This window comes from Herpailurus yagouaroundi, unplaced genomic scaffold, assembly GCF_014898765.1.
Source record: "Herpailurus yagouaroundi ecotype Mexico unplaced genomic scaffold, PumYag 483, whole genome shotgun sequence".
NCBI lineage: Eukaryota > Metazoa > Chordata > Mammalia > Carnivora > Felidae > Herpailurus > Herpailurus yagouaroundi.
The window spans coordinates 536,452-555,848 of record NW_024412700.1 but is presented as its reverse complement, the minus strand read 5'-3'; the positions used below and the strand labels follow the sequence as shown (position 1 = coordinate 555,848).

At 57.8% G+C, this 19,397-nt stretch overlaps 1 protein-coding gene across 1 annotated transcript in view; it reads left to right on the top strand.

The window, feature by feature from the left end:
* The window catches only part of WDR86 (WD repeat domain 86), a 31,285-nt gene extending 12,967 nt beyond the window's left edge, over positions 1-18,318 (top strand). The window contains exons 3-7 of the mRNA XM_040464521.1: positions 1,650-1,671; positions 8,651-8,795; positions 11,666-12,080; positions 15,606-15,741; positions 17,967-18,318. Coding sequence (XP_040320455.1) covers positions 1,650-1,671; positions 8,651-8,795; positions 11,666-12,080; positions 15,606-15,741; positions 17,967-18,040 — 792 coding nt within the window. The 3' untranslated portion in view covers positions 18,041-18,318. The remainder of the gene's footprint in view (positions 1-1,649; positions 1,672-8,650; positions 8,796-11,665; positions 12,081-15,605; positions 15,742-17,966) is intronic.
* Positions 18,319-19,397: the final 1,079 nt, after the last annotated feature.

Sequence of the window (19,397 nt, the reverse complement as noted above, 5' to 3'; positions counted from 1 at the left end):
CGCCCGCCCGGGGCCCAGCGCGCCGCGGGCTGCGCGGGGCGGGAGTGCCCAGCCGGCCGTGACCCCGACCCGTGGTCCGAGGGGCGCCCGCTGCGTGGGGCTTCCGTCACCTGTCAGCCCAGTGCGGGGAAATCATTTCCGGTACCACGGCTGTAACGCCCCACCGGGAATCGCACCTCGGCGCGCTCCCGTGGCTAGGCAGCGCCTTCCCCTGCCTCTCTCTGTCCCTGGGGCGTTTGGCCGGGACCTTAACTCTAGGAGCCATTGTGGTCAGCACCAGGGCTTGCCAAGCCCCCCACCCCGCCGCACGGAGCACTGCAGTGTGCAGGCCTCACGCGGCTGTTATCCCCCTCGGGCGGGCAGACGGGGAAACCGAGGCATTCCGGAAATAAGTTGCCCGGGGTCACGCAGCCTGTGGGGGAGGGAGGGGAGGGTTGAAATGTGAACCCCCCTCCCTTCCCCATCTGACGGCCCTGCCCCGCCCTCCCTGCAGCCTCGTTTCTTCTGCTGGAGAATGAAGGGGTGTGGGAGAGGAATGGATCAAAGTTTCTCAGAAGGGGGTTAGCATATCTGGAAACACGATGCGGGGGCAGGAGGCACACGTAGTAGGTGGACATGTTGTTTTATAGAAGTTTCACAAACGCACACGTGTTGGTTTGTATCTGTGTACTTCGTCACACTGGAGGATCCATGCGTTTCTTTCTGTGGGTCCCTGTGACGTGTCCGCACTGCAGGACTGTGAGGTCCCTCTCCAGCCCTGTCGCTGTTGTCCCGAGGGCAGGTAGTAGCCCCTTGAAGCACAAGGCTCTCCTCGCGGCGGGTGTGTATAACCGCCTGGTATTTCCACCATAACCAGCAAGTCCCGAGTGGCCTCCCCGGGCCTTCCAAGCCATGTAGGCACAGGGAGCTTCATTAGTGGCAGATGATAACCCTGTTGGTTTTAAATAAAAGCAGTTATGGGAGATATTTCAAAGCCTGGGAGAAATGGATTTTGGATTGCCTGTTACTTGGGGGTCGGTGTGGAGACGGGAAATTCTGGTACAAACCAACACACATTCCTGGCCACCCCCTGCCCCAACATCGCACAGATTGACAGGCACTGACCCAAATCTGGAAGAGCTAAGATCTGTCCAAAATGTATTTAAATTTTTTAACGTTTATTCATTTTTGAGAGATGGAGAGAGACAGAGCGTGAGGGGGGAAGGGGCAGGGGGAGAGAGAGACACAGGATCCGAAGCAGGCTCCAGGCTCCGAGCTGTCAGCACAGAGCCCGACGCGGGGCTCGAACCCACAAACTGCGAGATCGTGACCTGAGCTGAGGCCGGGCCGATTGAGCCACCCAGGTGCACCAGGTCTGTTCAGAATTTAAAATCTAGCCGCATCGCCCCCCAGACACGAGACTCGTCTGGAGGGCTTTCAGCAATGTACATTTCCAGGTTGCAGTTTCGGTGGGCCCATAGTGTAGGACTCTAGAATTTGCACCTCTAACAAGCTCCTGGGTGGGTCTGAGGCACACTGCCCCCGGGGAGACCTTGGGGCTGGTGCCCATGGTGGGAGCCCAGTTCGTAGGTGCGTTTCCTCCCTAGTTGAGCTCCAGGCCTTTCCAGAGTGGTTCTGGCCTGGTGGGCAGTTCCAGAGCCTGGGCCGAGCCTCCAGGGCCCGCCCTCCTGCCCAGCTCTGCCCTGTCCTCACCACCCAGCTCTGTGCCTGGCAACAACCGAAACACACCCGCTTTGTGGCCCTCACAGTGGCTTGTCCCCAGAGGACGCCAACAGCCTCCGTGCCCTGGCTGAGAGCCATCCCCCTCAACAGGAAAACTCCATCAAACTGAGAAACTGCCGAGCACTTACCCGAATCGTTTCTGCTGCTATAAAGATCGGCACTTCAAGAATTTTCTTGGACAGAAGGTACAGAATAACCTTGCCTTCTCACCAAGTCACACTGATAGTAACTTAGAAAAGAGTCAGTTTGGATGTGCAGTAGTCCTTGCTCCTAGCTTCTGACCCGCAGCAGTTCTGCTTTCTCAGAAAATGGAACTGAGGGCGCCTGGGCGGCTCAGTGGGTTAAGGGTCCGACTCTGGCTCAGGTCGTGATCTCGCCGTTCCTGGGTTCGGGCCCCATGTTGGGCTCTGCTGACAGCTCGGAGCCTGGAGCCTGCTTCCCATTGTGTCTCCCTCTCTCTCTCTCTGCCCCTCCCCCCCCCCCTCTCAAAGATAAACATTTAAAAAAAATTTCTTTTTAAAGAAAATAGAGCTGGCTTTCAAATGCGGTCGGTGACCTCTAGGTGAAGAAAAGCAGGTTTAAGGGGAGAAAAAGCAGGTTTAACTGACAATTATTCTGTAAAGGGAAGAATTGTATTTAATGTAATTTCCCTTTCCCCCTCGCGTACCTGCTCATTTGGGGCACTTCATTGGCTCAATGGGGTAGGCAGCATTTCCCAAAATGGCGGCCCCCCTCCTGGTCTCTTCCTGCGTGGCAAGGGACCCAGCTTGAAGGTTCCAACCCACTGTGGTTGTCCCACAGCGTCCTTGTCTCCTAACAGTATCTTCTAGCAAGATAGGGGTGCTTGTTTGTTTTTAATTCCATGTGAACAAACTGCACACCCCTAATTACTGGAAGCCTTGGTGGGCGTCTGCCCATCAGATTGACCCCTACTCGCCACCAGGGAGCGGGAGGGGCCGTTACTAGGAGGTGGCTCTGGAGCTGGGCTGCTCCCGCTCGAATCTCATTACTTCTCTTGCCTTGGTTTCTTTATCTGTGAATTGGGGGTGATACAATAGTCATCTAGCCTTATGAGGTTGTGTGTGTTTTGGGGGGGGGGCGGGGATTAAAACAATGAACAAATAGTTCCTGACTCATACTAGTTGTCTGACCTTCCGTGCCTACATCAACACGCCCGAAACAAATAAGAGGGTCTCGTTGGCACTGTACCTGGCCAGCTCCAAAGCTCTTCCTCGTTTGCTTCTCACAGCCTTATTATCCCCATTTGTGGATGAGGAAACTGAGGCTCCAAAGGGCTAAGCAGTGCTCCCGCATTTACGCAGTCAGGACGGCATTGGCCGGAGCCCGCACCCCTCCCTTGGCTCTACCGGGTGCCTGTGTGAGATTTGGAGATGGCTGCCCCAGAGAGTTTGCAGGTTGGGTTGCTAAACTTGGGGGGCTTTGTGCACTTGAACTTAAGATAAAGCAGGAAGTCTGCGCTGAGGTAGTCAGGGCTCACCTGTTGGCCCAGGTGGACCTGGAAGGGAATGGACAATCTTACTTATTTTTATTTTTTATGTTTATCTATTTTTTGATGTTTTATTTATTTTTGAGAGAGAGACAGAGCACAAGTGGAGGAGGGGCAGAGAGAGAGGGAGACCCAGAATCCGACGCAGGCTCCAGGCTCTGAGCTGTCAGCACAGAGCCCGACGCAGGGCTCGAACTCACGAGCCATGAGATCATGACCTGAGCCGAAGTCGGACGCTTGACTGACTGAGCCACCCAGGTGCCCCTTCTTCTTAAACTTTTTAAACGTTTATTTATTTTTGAGAGAGAGAGAGAGAGAGAGAGAGAGAGAGAGAGAGTGTGTGTGTGAGCAGGGAAGGGACACAGAGAGAGGGAGACAGGATCTGAAGCAGGCTCTGTGCTGACATCAGAGAGCCTGTCGCGGCGCTCGAACTAAGGAACTGAGAGATCATGATCTGAGCTGAGGGTGGGTGCTTAACCGACCGAGCCACCCAGGTGCCCCAATTTTTAACTATAATAGAAAACATGTAGCATCAAATTTACCATCTTGACCATTTTTAAGTGTACAGTTTGGAGATATGAATCTCTCATAATGTCCTGCCATTACCACTACCCATCTCCAGAACTTGGTCATCTTGTAAAACTGAAACTGTGTCCCCTTTGAACAATAACCCCATTTCTCCCGCCCCCCACATTCATTCTGCTCTCTGCCTCTGTGGATCTGACTGCTCTGGGGACCCCGCACAGTGCAGTCATATAGTGTTTCTCTTTTGGTGACTGGTTCATCCCACTGAGCATGATGTTTTCGAGGTTCGTCCATGCTGTAGCAGGTGTCAGGGTTTCCTTCCTTCTGAAGGCTGTGAACTGTTTTGTTGTTGCATTTTTTTTTTGCCCGTTCGCCCGTCGGTGGACACTTGGGTTGCTTTCACTTGACTTTCGCGAGAGTAGTTCACTGCCGTGAACTTGGCCGTGCAAACATCTCTTCCAGGCCCTTTGTGTATATACCGACAAGGGAAGCTCTCGGGGCGCAGGGAAGGCTCTCAGACATGGATCATTAGTAACTTTGTCAAAGAAGAGTTCCATCAAAATGCGGTTTTAAGGATGGATGTGAAGGAAGCCCGGCTGGGTGATTTCATTTCTGCAGCTCTTGGGAGACCGCTGTCTGGGGGTGTGGCGTGAGGAGGGCACAGGTCGAGGCCGCCTGGTTGAGGGCGTGGGCTGACAGAAGCCAGGCGGGACGACAGCGCCGGTGGCAGCCGCAGCGACAAGAGCACCAGCCTGTCCTGGCTGGGAGCTCGGGGCAGGTGGCCCGAAGCGGACTCTTTGCTGGTTTTGTCCGACACCGTCCGTTTCAGCCACCCCTTCCGTGCTCTGGGCTCACTGCTCTGGCCCATCACCAAGGCGGCTCCGTGAGGCGGGTCCCGGCTGGAAACAAAATGGCACCCTCAAGATGGTATAGCTCAAGGAGAGGTTAATAGAGACACTTGCCAGATGTGGGCATAGCATAGGGGAACCGCAGGACCTGTGGTTCACCAGCAGGGGTCAAGGGGTCATCCCTCCTAGCCCCGAAGGAGCAAGGCTGGGAAGTTCACTGTAGCCCCGGAAGGCTGCTGCCGAGAGGCCTCCCTCCAGGGAGGTGTGAGCATGGCTGCAGGCCAACAGATCCGGCCCTAAAGCCTCCTGCTGGGGCTCCCAGCTGTCTGAACCCAGCGGGCAGCTGGGGGGGCGGGGGAGCCACCAGGGGGTGGGGGAACCGCAGTGAGCAGCCTGTAGCCCCCCCCCCCCCCCCCCCCCCCCCCCCCCCCCCACCGGGGGAGACCCAAGACTTGCCAGGGACACAGAGGGAAAGCGGATTCGCTTTTCAAGCCAAGTGAGTCGGACGCACGTTCCAGCTCCGGTGGGGCCCACGCCAGCCAGCCCACCTCTGCCACCGCGGCCCCTGGGTGGCCGATGCCCTGAGCGGTCTCTCCAGCACGTGGAGGGGCCACTTGGAGCCTCCAGCGAGTCTGAGGGGCGCTGCCAGGGAGGCGGGGAGGGCCGGATGACATTGGCAGAAACGGAAAACCCCTGGCCTCAGCCTGTCCTTTTGAACATAATAGTTGCGTCTTATCTGCATTCTTTATCCCTTCAAAAATGTTTATTTTTAGTTTGGCTTTGTTTTGCTTATTCTACACAATTCCAACAGCTCGTGGTGGTGGTGGTGGTGGCAGCGCTGTGGACCCTGGAGACTTGATGGGCCCTCCTTCTCCCCAGCCTCCCCCATCCCCGTGACCCCGTAGGCTGGGGGCGGTGGACCCTGTCACACGGCCCGTGGGTTGCAGGCAGGGACCCGCTCTGCAGCGTCTGCGGGCAGGGCTCGGAGCTGGGACTCGTTCAGTGTGGGTTTTCAGATGTGGGGGTGCCTGGCGCACAGGAAGGGGCTTGTCCCTGGGAGGGCCTTGACCGCCGTGGGGAGCCTCATCCAGCCCAGGGCCAGGCGCCCGAGAGGGCAGAGGGTCAGCCTGGCCCGGCTTCAGACATGAGATTTTTTTTTTTTTTTTTTTTACATCGAAGAAATTCTTTTCATTATTAACTCTTTTCTTCAAGTCTTTGTTTCTAGGTGTTTATATTTTTATTGTATATATCTTTTTTTTCTTTTCTTTTTTTTTTTTTTTTTTTTTTTTGGCTTCCACGGGTCATATAATCGGTCCCACATCTCATGGCCTTCCCATGCCTGGGCTGGTGGCTATGGCTTCATTGAGTGGAGATGCCATGGTTTACTCGCCACACTGTTTTCCAGTGCCTTTCTTGGCCTCCTGTACACTTGGCACTTTGCCTTCCTGCTGTCAGATGCTGTTGAGGCAGGACGGAAGCGGCCAGAAAGGGGCCGATGCCCCTGTGGAAGCGTCTCCTGGCTTGGCTGGCGCCGGGCTGCACGGGGTGGGTAGGAGACTGCGGGGTGTTCCCGCAGGGGTCGCCTGGCCCGCGCCCGCCTGCCCTGGGGACGCCGGGCTGCCTTCCAGCCACGCTGAGCAAGCCAGGTGGTTCCTCAGACGGCGCTGAGCCCTCCCCACGGCAGCTCTGGTTTCAGGGAAAGTTTGTTGACAATCTTAAAATGTTTTATAAACATTTTGGGGTTGGCAAAAAAGCTGGGCTGTGTTTTGCCAAACACATTTTGCCCTCGACTTTTAAACTGACGTGTATTTTAAGGGAAACATAATCTGCGCCCTCTTCAAGTGTTTACTTAATTCACACAAACGTCGTTCTCTTAGAGGTCTGGTATATGCTATCCAAGAAGACTGAAAAACATGTCTTCCTTTTTTTTTTTTTTTTTTTTTTAAATTCTGTTTCCTAAAACCCAGGGAGTTGGGTTCTTCCAAGAGCAACTAAACTAAAACCCAGGGCCCCCCAAAAAGTGCAAATCAGCTTGAAACTGCCCAGGAGATTCTGAATCCCTATCTGATACCATTTTATTCATTTGACAGACAGAGAGAGAGAGGGAATCTCAAGCAGGCTCTATGCTCGGCATGGAGCCTGACACAGGGCTTGGGCCCACAACCCTGGGACCATGACCTGAGCCAAAATCAAGAGTTGGACGTTCAACCGACCGAGCCACCCAGGTGCCCCTTGACTGCAATCTTCAGCGTAATTAATATAGCCCACGCGTGTAGATATTTGAACTCATCAATTTCTTTCTCTGTGAAATGGATCTTAAGTCAAACATTCCTTTGATTCTATTGGTTTTCTGGTCCCTGGATTCTTCTAAAAATACACTCAGGTTCAGTTTGCTATCAAGAGTGGTTATCCGAAGTGGAAACGTGTTGACCTGAAGGACAGGCCTCCTATGACAGGGCACCTGACAGCTTCCAGAGCTGCTCTGTGAGCCTTGATCCCACAGCCACGGTGACAGTCAAAAGACTGACAATTGCACTGTGAGCAGTTGGATGGGCAGGTGCACTTGGCCAAGACCCCAGGCTCTGTGTGGCCCTCCCTCTGCCCTAGACCTCCACCCTCGCTGTATCCGTGCGGGATCCACCGTTTCTGCCAAGCACCTAAATTCTGGCCTCGGGGTCCCTTCTTGGATTGGTGTGTGACATCTTCTGTTGCGGGACACTCTCCTCTCTCCTCCCCACATAGGCACTGTGACACCCAGGCTTCTGCTCTGTTGACCCTGTCATGCCCTGTCCAGCACATGTCCTGTCGCTGTCTGTCCTTCGGGGCCAGTACTCTCTTCGAGGGCAGAGAAAATGCCTTAGTCGTTTCTGCTTCTGTATTAGTTCCCTGCGGCTGCTCTGACCACTGGTCACACTGGGTGCCCTAAGACACAAGTTTATTCCGGTCCGGTTCTGGAGGCCAGAGATCCAAAATCGGTGTCGCTGGGCCAAAGCCGAGGTGTTGGCAGGGCCACTGTCCCTCTGAACCCTGCAGGGGAGAGCTGGTCGCCTCTGCCAGTTTCCGGTGGCCGCTGGGTGCTCCTTGGCTTGGGTGGCATCAGCCATGTTCAGGGCACCTCCGGTCACTGCTGTTTCCACAGCGGCTTCTCTGTGGGTTCCTCACATCTCCTTCTGCCCCTTCTTACAGGGACACTTGTGGTGGTATTTCTGGCCACCCTGAGAATCTAGGATACTGTCCTCATCTCAGAATCCTTCATTACATCTGCAATGTGTCCCCCCCCCCCCCCAAGCAAGGTAACGTTTCGTTTCCAAGAATCAGGGCCTGATACCTTTGGGACCAGTGTCTCTTCCCAAACATAAGAACAGCCACCATCCAGCATGCACTGCGTCTGCACAGCCACCCTGGGAGGCGGGCACTGTTACTCTTCCCAGGGCCCATCAGGAGACGGGGGTGCGGAGGGGTGAGACCGGGCCTGCACCAGGAGCTAAGCCAGGCGTTAGGTGTGCCCTGGGTCTCCTTGCCTCCTGCCTCTGGGACACCGGGTTGTTCAGTGACTAAGTGGATTCAAACCCCTGCGAAGTTTGAAGACTGAAAGGAACCAGTGAGGAAGGGGGAGGGAAGAAGAGGAGGGAGGAGGAAGACAGAGAAAGACGAAGAGCAAGGAACAGAGGGATGGGGGTAGGGGCGCCTGGGTGGCTCAGTGGGTGGCGACTCTTGATCTCAGGTCATGATCTCACGGTTTGTGGGTTTTAGCCTTGCCTCAGGCTCCGTGCTGACAGGGTGAAGCCTGCTCGATACCCTCTCCTTCTCTCTCTGCCGCTTCCCTGCACTCTCTCTCTCCCAAAATAAATAAACGTTTTTTAAAAAAGATCGGGGGCAGGGAGAGTGCCCCCTGAATTTCTCCTGGTGCCCCATCGCTCCCAAGATTCCCAGACTGGACTCGTCGATCGTCCCTGCAAAGGGCCAGTCGCTCCGGACTCGCCTGAGACACTCCCTGCCCCCGCGAGAGTTGCCACGGCCTGGAACACTCACGTGTCCGCCTCGTCCGCAGGCCACGAGAGCTACGTGACCTTCTGCCACCTGGAGGACGAGGCCGCCTTCACGTGCAGCGCTGACTGTACCATCCGGAAGTGGGACGTGCGGACCGGCCAGTGCCTGCAGGTGTTCCGGGGACACACGTCCATCGTGAACAGGTCAGCGTGGCCGGGGACCCCCTGCCCCGGAGGAGCTGAGCGCCGGGGAGGCCTGCCCGTGGACGTGCGCGGAGGTCGTCGGGAGCGCGTGGCCACGGAGGCTCAGGACGGATGTCCCCCGGCTGCATGTGGGGGTCCGGGAGGAGGTCGGGGAAGGGATGCCCGACCTGGGGGCCCCACTGCTAGGCACGGGGAAAGGCATTGGAGGCCACGGCCCCTCCTGATGTGAACAAATTCCAGACAAAGTGGCTTAACAGGTACCTGATGGTGGACCGGGGGCTTTGCTTTGGTTCTGAAGATAGAGCCCAGAGTGGTTTTAAACCTCTCCTTTCTGTGTTGTGGTTGAAATATGCCACCCCCTCCTCAAGGAGGTTGGAAGTTTTCCTTGAATTTGGGTCTGAGCTGAGCCGTGAAAATTCCTTTGCTGATCAGATCAATTTGACACTATTTATGCAAATTGTGGTGGCTGTCTTAAACTCCGGAGGGAGGGCCCGGTATAACCAGGGGGGACGGGCACCTGCGCGCAGGCCCTCGAGGCCTCTCTGATGGGGGTGGGGACTTCCTGGGGGGTGTGCTGAGTCAGTCAGGGAAAGGGGTCAGGGGCTGGGCCAGGGCAGGTGGAGAGGGAGGGCTGTTCTCAGTCACAGGGGACACTGCTTGTGTGATTCACAGGCTGGGTCAGCGTGAGAAACTGGCCCAGTGGTTTAGGGCTCGGTGGGAGGGAATGGGGGGCCAGACCGACCATTAACTGACTGGGGTACCAGCTGCCTGTGGTGCTGCCTGCGGTCAGAACCTTATTACCCGGCAGGAACCAGGTAACATCTCTCAGTAGAAAGACCGGGGGTTGTGTTGGCTCAGGATGCTTCTGAGTGGAGAAGAAGGCCTGGAGGGAGCCCTCGTGCCTTCCAGCGTCTGCATTGCTTTTTAAATTTATTTTAATTTTTTTTTAATGTTTATTTATTGTTGAGAGAGTGAGAGCACAAGCAGGGGAGGGGCAGACACACACACACACACACACACACACACACACACACACACACACACACAGAGAATCCAAAGCAGGCTCCGAGCTGTCGGCACAAAGCCCAACGCGGGGCTCGAACTCATAAACTGGGAGATCATGACCTGAGCTGAAGTTGGACACTCAACCGACTGAGCCACCCGGGCACCCCCAGCATCCGGGCTTCTATTCTTCTGCCTCTTTAGCTAGAGCAAGTGAGGTCCGGACACTGAGGATCAGGGCCCCGATGACACAGGTGGCCGAGGGGGTCATACCTCCTGCTGGCCATTTCCCGAAGCTCTTCCTTGAGGAAGAAGTTAGTGATGGGGCGCCTGGGTGGCTCAGTCAGTTGAGCGTCCGACCTCAGCTCAGGTCATGATCTCACACTCGGTGAGTTCGAGCCCCGTGTCGGGCTCTGTGCTGACAGCTCAGAGCCTGGAGCCTGCTTCGGATTCTGTGTCTCCCTCTCTCTCTGCCCCTTCCCTGCTCATGCTCTGTCTCTCTCTGTCTCAAAAATAAATAAAACATTAAAAAAAAAAAGTTAGTGACTAAGGAAAAGCACGGGTGTGTGGGATTCTCCCACTGGGGCTGGGGCTGGGGCGGACAGGACAGGCCATATCTCAGGTGACCAGCTTGCTCTCAGGTTGTTGCCGGAAACTATCAGTTGCTCCTCAAAAGCAAACCCGGACAATGAAGGCTAGAAATTCTAGTCTGCCAGGCTTAGGCTGAGCACACACACACCACTTTTGAGAGGTTGCTGTTCCAAACTGATAGTTCTGGGGGCGCCTGGGTGGCTCAGGTGGTTAAGCGGCTGACTCTTGGTTTCAGCTCAGGTCATGATCTCACGGTTCGTGGGTCTGAGCCCTGAGACAAGGTCTGTGCTGACAGCATGGAGCCTGCTCGGGATTCTCCCTCTCTCTCTCTCTCTCTCTTTCTCCCTCTCCTCTGCCTCTCCCCTGATCTTTCTGTCTTTCTCTCTCTCTCAAAATAAAGAAATAGACTTAAAAAAAACAAACAAAACCTGATAGTTCTGCGTAGATACTAAGTCTTAGTGTATTGCATCACGAAGTAAGTGCTCATGACTGTGCAGTATCCCTGGGGCCACCACGTGGAATTCACTTCTTCCCATGTTTTCAGAGCCGGGCCGGGTGTGTGCGTTTGGCGGGGGTGGGGGTGGGGCACCGGCCAGGCCTTGGGGTCTCTGCCTTCTCCTGCCGGGCCCGACGGGGCAGGACTCAGGTCTCCAGGGCATCACCTCTGATGCCACGTGGTGTCAACTCATCACTTTCTGTTAGAGATACGCCTGTCATGAAAACCATACCTACTGGGTGTCAGGGAAGAAGGGAGTCGGACACAGAGCGCGTGTCACGGTGCGCTCGGCCTCCCTAATGACCCGTGGGCCGTGAGGACCGCCCAGCAGAGACCGGCATGGGCCGCGTGCGGGCGGGACGTCTGCTCTCCTTGAGGTCCGGCCCTCCCCCTACCTGCACCAGGCTCGCCGGCAGAGGGAGCACCGGGCGCCTCTGAGGGTGAGGCGCGGGGTCCTGACGGCTCTGCCCCCACACTGGCCACACACGCCGGTTCCAGGTGCTCCCTCAGCCGCTCCCCTGGGCGGGTGTGTGGACAGAGCCCGGGACGTTACGCGGAGCGCCGCGTGAAGACAGACGTGTATGTTCCGAGGGCTTCTTAGCATTCACCAAAACGAGACGGCGCGTGGTGGCCACGTCCCGCTCGGGGGGGCCCCTCTGCTCCTCCCACACGAAGTTCCCTGGGCTCCCTGGACACGCGGGACGGCAGACAAAGGGCCCCTGGGACGGGCCGTGGGGCTGCCCTGCACGGTGTGACTCCTGCCCTTCCCTCTTTCTTCCAGGATCCTGGTGGCCGACAACCAGCTGTTCAGCGGCTCCTACGACCGGACAGCTCGAGCCTGGAGCGTGGACAAGGGGCAGGTGTCCCAGGAGTTCCGGGGCCACCGCAACTGCGTGTTGACCCTCGCCTACTCCGCCCCATGGGACCTGCCCGGGGCCCCCTGCGCCGAGGAGGCCGGGGGGCTGCTGGTGACGGGCAGCACGGACGGCACGGCCAGGGTGTGGCAGGTGGCCGGCGGCGGCTGCTGGCAGACGCTGCGGGGCCACACAGGCGCCGTGCTCTGCCTTGTGCTGGACACGCCCAGTCACACGGCCTTCACCGGCAGCACCGACGCCACCATCCGCGCCTGGGACATCCTGAGCGGGGAACAGCTGCGGGTGTTCAGGGAGCACCAGGGCCCTGTCATCTGTCTGGAGGTGAGATCCGCCCGGCCCTTGCCTGTCCGCCAGGGAGGCATCCTCCCAGCTGCCACGGACCGGGGGAGAGGGGTGGGGCTCAGACAATGGAGATGGAGGGTCTCATGGTTCTGGAGGCTGGAAGGCCAAGGCCAAGGTGCCAGCTTGTAGCCGGACGTCTTCTCCCTGCGTCCTCACGCGGTCTCCCCTCCGCATCCAGAATTCCTCTGCTGACAAGGACACCGGTCCGACCGGATGAGACGGCCACCCTAGTGAATTCAAGTTCACTTAGCCACCTCCTTCGAGACCCTGTCTCCAAATACAGTCACGTTCACAGATCCGGGGGTTAAGGCTGTGCTCCACACGCGAATTCTGGTCTCCTCACACGTTAGGTGAGGACTAGGTCTACCGACCCACGAGCCCCCGGTCCACGATTCCTTAATGCAAACGTTCTAAAACCTGAAGCCTTCTTAAAGATTTAGGCTCGGCAGCAAAACTTAGTTGGTGGCAAAGCCTGGACAGAGAGGAGGCTCGTCGCAATTCGCTTTTGCCCGCTTCCTGGGAATATGCACCCTGTTGCCGTAGAGACAGGAGCGTGCTGCTAAAATCCAAAAGCTCCTGAAACACGTCCGGCCCCAAGATTTTGGCTCGGGGCCTCTGAGCGTGAAGTGGCGCTCACCCCCAGGGGTTGAGAGGATCCAATGGATTCGCTGTAGGCACAGCACGGTGGCCCGTGCGTGGCTTGTTCTGCTTGTGTCTGCTGCTGTTAAGCATCTAACAGACGTGCTTACATTTTCTCATGGGGCACGTGCGAGGACAGAGGCTCAGAGAGGGTCAGCAGCTTGCCGCACGCCTCACAGCTGGTAAGGGGCAGAGGAGGATTGGTACCTGGGGCTGAACACGTCACCTGTCCTCGTGACCAGCAGCTTAGAAAAGTGCGACGGGGCCTGAACCGTGGGGGAGTCAGGGGGCCTCTTCTAGCAGTTCTGCCCAGGAGGTGGACTGTCCAGAGCCCCGCTGTGCCCCGCAGGCTGGCCCGGTGGCTCCTCTAACCCCGGGTTAGAGCAACTGGTGCACTTGCTGCTGTGAGCTGAGGGGGGAGAGGCGTGCACCCCAGGGCCTCCACGGCAGAGTCCCAGGCTCACAAGCCTCATCCTGCCGCCTGTTTGGGTGGATCCCGTGGCAGGGGCGTGGCCCGTGAGCCCCACCCCCTCGGAGCTGTCTTGGCTGAGGGAGGTCTTGCAGGACCTGTGTCCTTTGTGATAGGCCCTCGTCAGGGTCTGTCTGCTTCCCCATCTGCCTCGGGCCTCCTCTGGCCTCCCCAAACTGCCCCGCTGTTCCCTGTGGGCGTCCCCCCGGGAAAGCAGCCCAAGGGAACGGCGAGGCCTCACGCAGCCAAGGACGACAGGGTTGGAGCGTTTCCTTGGCCTCGGATTTGTGCTCTGAAATTGTGCTGCTTGGTCACTTTATTTATTTATTTATTTATTTTTATTTTTTTCAACGTTTTTTATTTATTTTTGGGACAGAGAGAGACAGAGCATGAATGGGGGAGGGGCAGAGAGAGAGGGAGACACAGAATCGGAAACAGGCTCCAGGCTCTGAGCCATCAGCCCAGAGCCCGACGCGGGGCTCGAACTCACGGACCGCGAGATCGTGACCTGGCTGAAGTCGGACGCTCAACCGACTGCGCCACCCAGGCGCCCCTGCTTGGTCACTTTTAAACACAGCGTGGCAGGCCCCACGTTGTTGGGACACGCTACGTGGGGAGCAAGAGATAGCTCCCCTCCGCCGGGGCAGCCGCGGAGTCTCAGCACCTCCTCTGCGTGGGCTGAGCGGCACGCAGCCGCGGATGCTGGGGACAGCGACAGATGCCGGGGAATGGTCAGGAAACACGGGGCAGGGGGCAGGCACAGTGTGGGGGGCGGCGTGAGGAGGCATCCCGGGGGCGGCTTGCCCACAAAGAAAGAGGACAGCACAGGGACGCTGGAACATGGGCAGGAGCTGAGCCCCTGCAGGGTGCTGCAGATAGCCAGAAGACTGAGTGCCGTCCTGAGCCCTGCTGGAGCCCCTTGGGCATGCGGGTGTCACACGTGTCCCTGTTCTTGGGGAGGGGACAATAAGAGAGGCCGGAAGTCAGGCTCTGTTGGCCGGGGCCAGTCGTAAACTATCAGGACTGTAGGGCAGGGCCGGGGAGAGGGGCCCTGTCTGTGTCCCCCCCCCCTTGTGTCCTCCGGAAACCAGCGGCAGCCTCCGCCTCCAGGAGGCCGAGTGTATTCCTCGAGGTCCCACCACCTGTGCTGCAGTGAGTGGCCCAAAGCCAGGTCTGACCTGTGCCGTGGCTGCGGGTGGAACTAGAACCTGGGCTAGCGAGAGTCCTGTCCTCTGGGATTTAAACTGGGAGATGACGTGGGGAAACCGGGTCAGCGGTGGGAACCGGAGTGGAAAGCGGCCCAGAGCGTGGCCGGGATCGGGCTCTCAAGCTAGGAGGGCCTGGGGCAGGTGGAGGAGGCCGGTGGCCAGCCTGTGCATGCTCCAGGCCGGCTGCCTGCTGCCCCCACCCCCCCTTGGGAAGGGCCTCATCTTTCCTACGCCCCCAGGGGTCTCTGGGCCCTGGCACCATCAGGAAGAGCTCTCTCCAGAGCTTCTCGCCTGCCCTCCTCACCCAACTTTCGCTTCTCTGCATCACTGCTACCCAGAGGTGCTGCATGGGGTTTTGTCTAGAGGAATATGCAGGGTTCTTTTAATAGTCTTTCTTTGCAGTTCTTGGGCCAGTACACTACCTTGGCAGGGGGTGCTCCTGGGAGGGGGCCTCCCCAAGCCCCTTCCCTTCTCTCCCAGGCCCTTTCCTTACCTCCCGCCACACCAAGCAGGGCTGGGAATGCCACTCTAGTGAGCCAGGGCGGGCGGGAAGTGGGGGAGCCTGTCTCCAGGGCCTCCTCCCTCCCCACCAGGGCAGCCCCAGGCGCAGGAGGTCAGGACCCAGGGACGGCCCCCCGGGGGGCAAAGATCTACCTTGGACATAACTGCGGCCAGTCAGGGTACCTCTAGACCTTTCTCTTTCCAATATGCACCTCTGCGTGCAAAGGTGCAGAGTGAGAGCCCCGCCCCGGGAGCCCTTTCCTCAGCCGGAAACCCCTGGGGCCGCCTGGCCGTGGCCGCGGGTGGATTCGCGTTAACCTTCCCAGGCACTGCCTCTTCTTCAGTAGGGAGCTGCTGAAGCCGTAATGACAGCACCGCGAACCTTTCGTGGTCCTTGCTCTTAGGGTGCCGAGCGCTGTACAGGCCCGCTCTGCACCCCCGGAGGGAGGCGCAGGCAGAGTCAGTGACTTGGCCCAGGGCAAAGCGACAGGATTCTTGGGCGCCGGAGTGGGCCGCTGGGTGGGTCCCGCAGGCCGGGCCATTTCCTGCCCATCCGGTTTCCAGGGAGACCCGGACACGCCCCTCCCCTGTTAGCCAGAGAGATTTGGAGGGGGCCTCGAGTCGCCTGCTGCCGCCAGCAGGACCGGAAGTCTGGTGGTGACCCGCCCTTCTCCCCCCTCCCCCCAGCTTGTGAACCGGCACGTGTACTCGGGCAGCGCGGACAGGACGGTCAAGTGCTGGCTGGCAGACACGGGGGAGCGCGTGCGCACGTTTGCAGCCCACGGACACAGCGTGAGCGCCCTCAAATACCATGCGGGCACCTGTAAGTGACCCTTGTCCCCGGCGGTCCCCACACCACCCCAACCTGCCTGTGCCCTCCACTCCTCACCCTACCAAGTCCTCCCTCCCTCGGGGCCTCTCTGCCTCTCTGCTTCTTACTCGACTGTTCCCTTCGTGAGCCTCAGCGGCCAGTCGGGAGGACCAACAGCCCACCCCCCTCCACGTACATGTGCCTGCGGCGTTATTTCCAAAGAAGGTCCAAACGAGGGTGTGGGGATTCCTCCCCACTTGCACCCCACAAGAACGTGCAGCAGCCTGAATGGTCAGAAGTCCCAGGGTTAAGAGCACTGTCTCACGGACACATTCTAATTCTCTAAGTGAAACAGAGACTACTTACTCCAGCCAGACCTGAGGGCTGCGCGCCTTTGGCTTCACCTGGCATTAGGTTTGACTACAGACAAGAGCCCAGATAACAGTGCTTTAAATGAAACAGTGGTTTATTTTTCTCAGGTAGAATTTCAGAGGCTGGCAGTCTAGACAGGAATGGATGGTTGCACCAAGTCAGTCAGGCACCCAGTCTCCTTTGATCACTTTGCACATCACCCTTAGTACATATCTTCTAGTCTTTAGGGGACCTCATGGTTTAATATAGCTGCTGGAGCTCCAGCCATCATGTCATGTTTTAGACAGGAAGAAGAGGGAAGGGCAAAAGGATGCATCTCTTAGCTGAGTAGATCCTTTTTTTTTTTTTTTAAAGTTTATTTATTTTGAAAGAGAGACAGAGAGTGCGCGCACGAGCAGGGGAGAGGCAGAGAGTCTAGAGAGGAAGAGAGAATCCCAAGCAGAATCCACACTTTCAGTGCGGGCCCAACATGGGGCTCAAACCCACAAACCGTGATATATCATGACCTGAGCCAAACATCAAGAGTCAGATGCTTAACCGACTGAGCCACCCAGGTGCTCCAGCTGAGGAGGTCCCTTTAAAGATCTTTCTTAGGGGCACTCGGGTGGCTCAGTTGGTTAAGCAGCCGACTTCAGCTCAAGTCATGATATTGGAGTTCATGAGTTCAAGCCCCGCATCCGGCTCTGTGCTGACAGAGCCTGGAGCCTGCTTCAGATTCTGTGTCCCCCTCTCTCTCTGGCCCTCCCCTGCTCATACTCTATCACTCTCTCAAAACAAAACAAAAAAAGATCTTTCTTGGAAGCCCTGCCCAAAGTCTCTGTGCATATACCTCTTTGACCACAGCCTGCAAGGACTAAATAATAAAATCTCTTATCTGGGATATTGCTTCCAGGATGAATCAGGGCTAGTTTGGGAAGAAAGACAGACAGACTGGCTTATCGGGTAGGCAACAAACTGTCTGGCCCACAGGTCTCAAACTGACACACCTGAGCTTTACTGGCTCTGTCCTATGGGCTTGACACATGTTCACCCCCAGACATGCCCAGAAAACAGTCCCCCCCCAACCTCATCACATCACACCTGCATGGGAGTGGGGCTCCCGGGTTCCTGAACGTATCTGTTTCCCCAAACAATCCCCAGCGTTATGTGTTGCCATCAGCACCGCCTTCCCCCCTCTTTTTACACACACACACACACACACACACACACACACACACACACACACATACACACACAGAGGGAGCAGAGGGGTGGGAAGAGACACAGCAGAAAATTCCAGTTGATTTCACAGCACAGGTGTTTGATGAAGACAGAATGTGGATCTCTGAAAATAGAGCCTGAGATGCCCTCAGGATTTAGGTGTCTGACACGGAAAAATTATTTTTTCCTTTTTCCTGTGTCCAAGCCTATAAGTGTGATTATGGCTCTGCTCCCAAGTCACAACCTCTAATGTAAAAAGATGAAAGCTGTCCAGAGCGCCTCACTTTGGCAGCAGCTGGGACGGCCCCTACCTGCTGCCCGCTATTAAGGAAATTGGTCCGTGGTCTTTGCCCACAGGGTGCAGGCTGACCAGACTTAATTCCTGACCCTCTTCTCGCCCACAGGGTGCCCAGCAGCCACACTGGGTTGGGGGAGGGGAAGCAGAAAGGAACAGAAGAGACCCAGGAAGGAACCCGCCCTCCCCCCAGAACCACATTCACCAGCAGCTTTAGCAGCAAGGCTGGGAATAGACAGGTGAAGCAGTTAGTGGGGTAAGGAATAGATCCCCGAGGCCAGGGAGGCCCCATGGCTCGCTAGGCTGCTGGGTGGGGGTAGCAGGTGCTGTGGGTAACTTCTGCTGCTGTAACTGAGGTCCTCTGTGCTAGGGTGTTTTCCTGTGAGGAGCAGGTCGGAGGAGGGCTGGTTCCTGATACCCACAAGAGAGGCCCTCAACCAATGACTGATGGGAACTGTGGATTAGTCGTCCAGCATCCTTGTCTCTCCCCGGGGCCCCGGGCCGGGGGCGGGGGGGAACTCTGAGACATGCTCTGCACCCTCTCCCAAGGGGCCCCAGCAGTCATCTGCTCACTAATACACCTTGTATGGGCCTCCTTCCTTCTTGTTTCTCTCCCCACCTCGTGGAATGCGCTCCCAAAGTGTTTGCACCCAGATCCTAGTGTCAGGGCTCACTTCTGGGAGAACCCAGGCTAAGACAATAAATAAACGAGGGAGTTCTTATGGTCAGTGTCCTCAGTGTGGTCCCTGACCAGCAGCAGCAGCACCGGGAACTGGTTAGACATGTAGGTTCCCAGACCTTTTAACACAGACACTCAGGTGGGCCCAGCAATCGGTCTTAGCCAGCCTTCCAGGTGATCACCGGAGTCTGGGAACTCTTGACCTAAGTTCTAATGTAGGAAAAGGCACAAGGAAGGCGGAATCCGGGGGCTTCCCCTGTGAGGGGTTGGGCGGGGGCACTCTAGCGAACCCCAGAGGCTCTGTTTGGAGGGCCAGGTTCATTACTGAGGAGGGGGAGGAACGAATTTCTGGTTGGTCCTTGCCCCAGTAGGCTGCTCAGATGGTGGGGGTGTATGACTGCCCCCACCCCAAGGCAGGGAGGGGCCTTGTAGCAGGGAAGCCACGCCTCACCAAAGGCTTAAAAGGCTTCCACCAAATGGTCTGAGGGGGAACGTGGGTCGAGGTGGTTGGTACTCAGGAGGAGTAGGAGCACCTGAGAGGGCAGCGCCGGCGCAGCCGCAGTCGTGCGGAGCTGGCCGTGGCGCAAGGAGGGGGTGGTCACCCTGCATTGCCAGGCACGTGGTAGGGTAATGAAGGTGCCGCCTCCTCCCTATCAAGGGGCTTCTGCTAGTTCCTATTTGGACCCTCTGGCTTCCCCGTGAGGCGGGCGGACGGGCGTCACCGTTCCCGCCCCGCCCCTCCCTGCTCCCCGCCCCTCCCTGCTCCCCGCCCCGCGGCGCCCCGAGGAGGTGGAGGCAGCGTGGCCCTGTGTTCGCAGTGTTCACCGGCAGCGGGGACGCCCGCGCGCGCGCCTTCGACGCCGAGTCTGGAGCGCTGCAGCGGGTGTTCCGCGGTCACGCCTTCGTCATCAACTGCATCCAGGTAGGCGCTCCCGCCCGGCTCCCGGGCTTTGAGCAAGGGCGAGCCCGGCGGCCTCGGCGGGGAGGGGGAGGCCGCCCCCGGCGCCCCGAGGCCCGGCTCTCCCCGGCGGAGTCGGCGAGGTAGGTGGCGTTCGCGCCGGCGTTCGGAGCTGCGGGCCCCGCGGCGGGAGGGCTGGCCCGGCGCCCCCGCAGCGCCGCCCC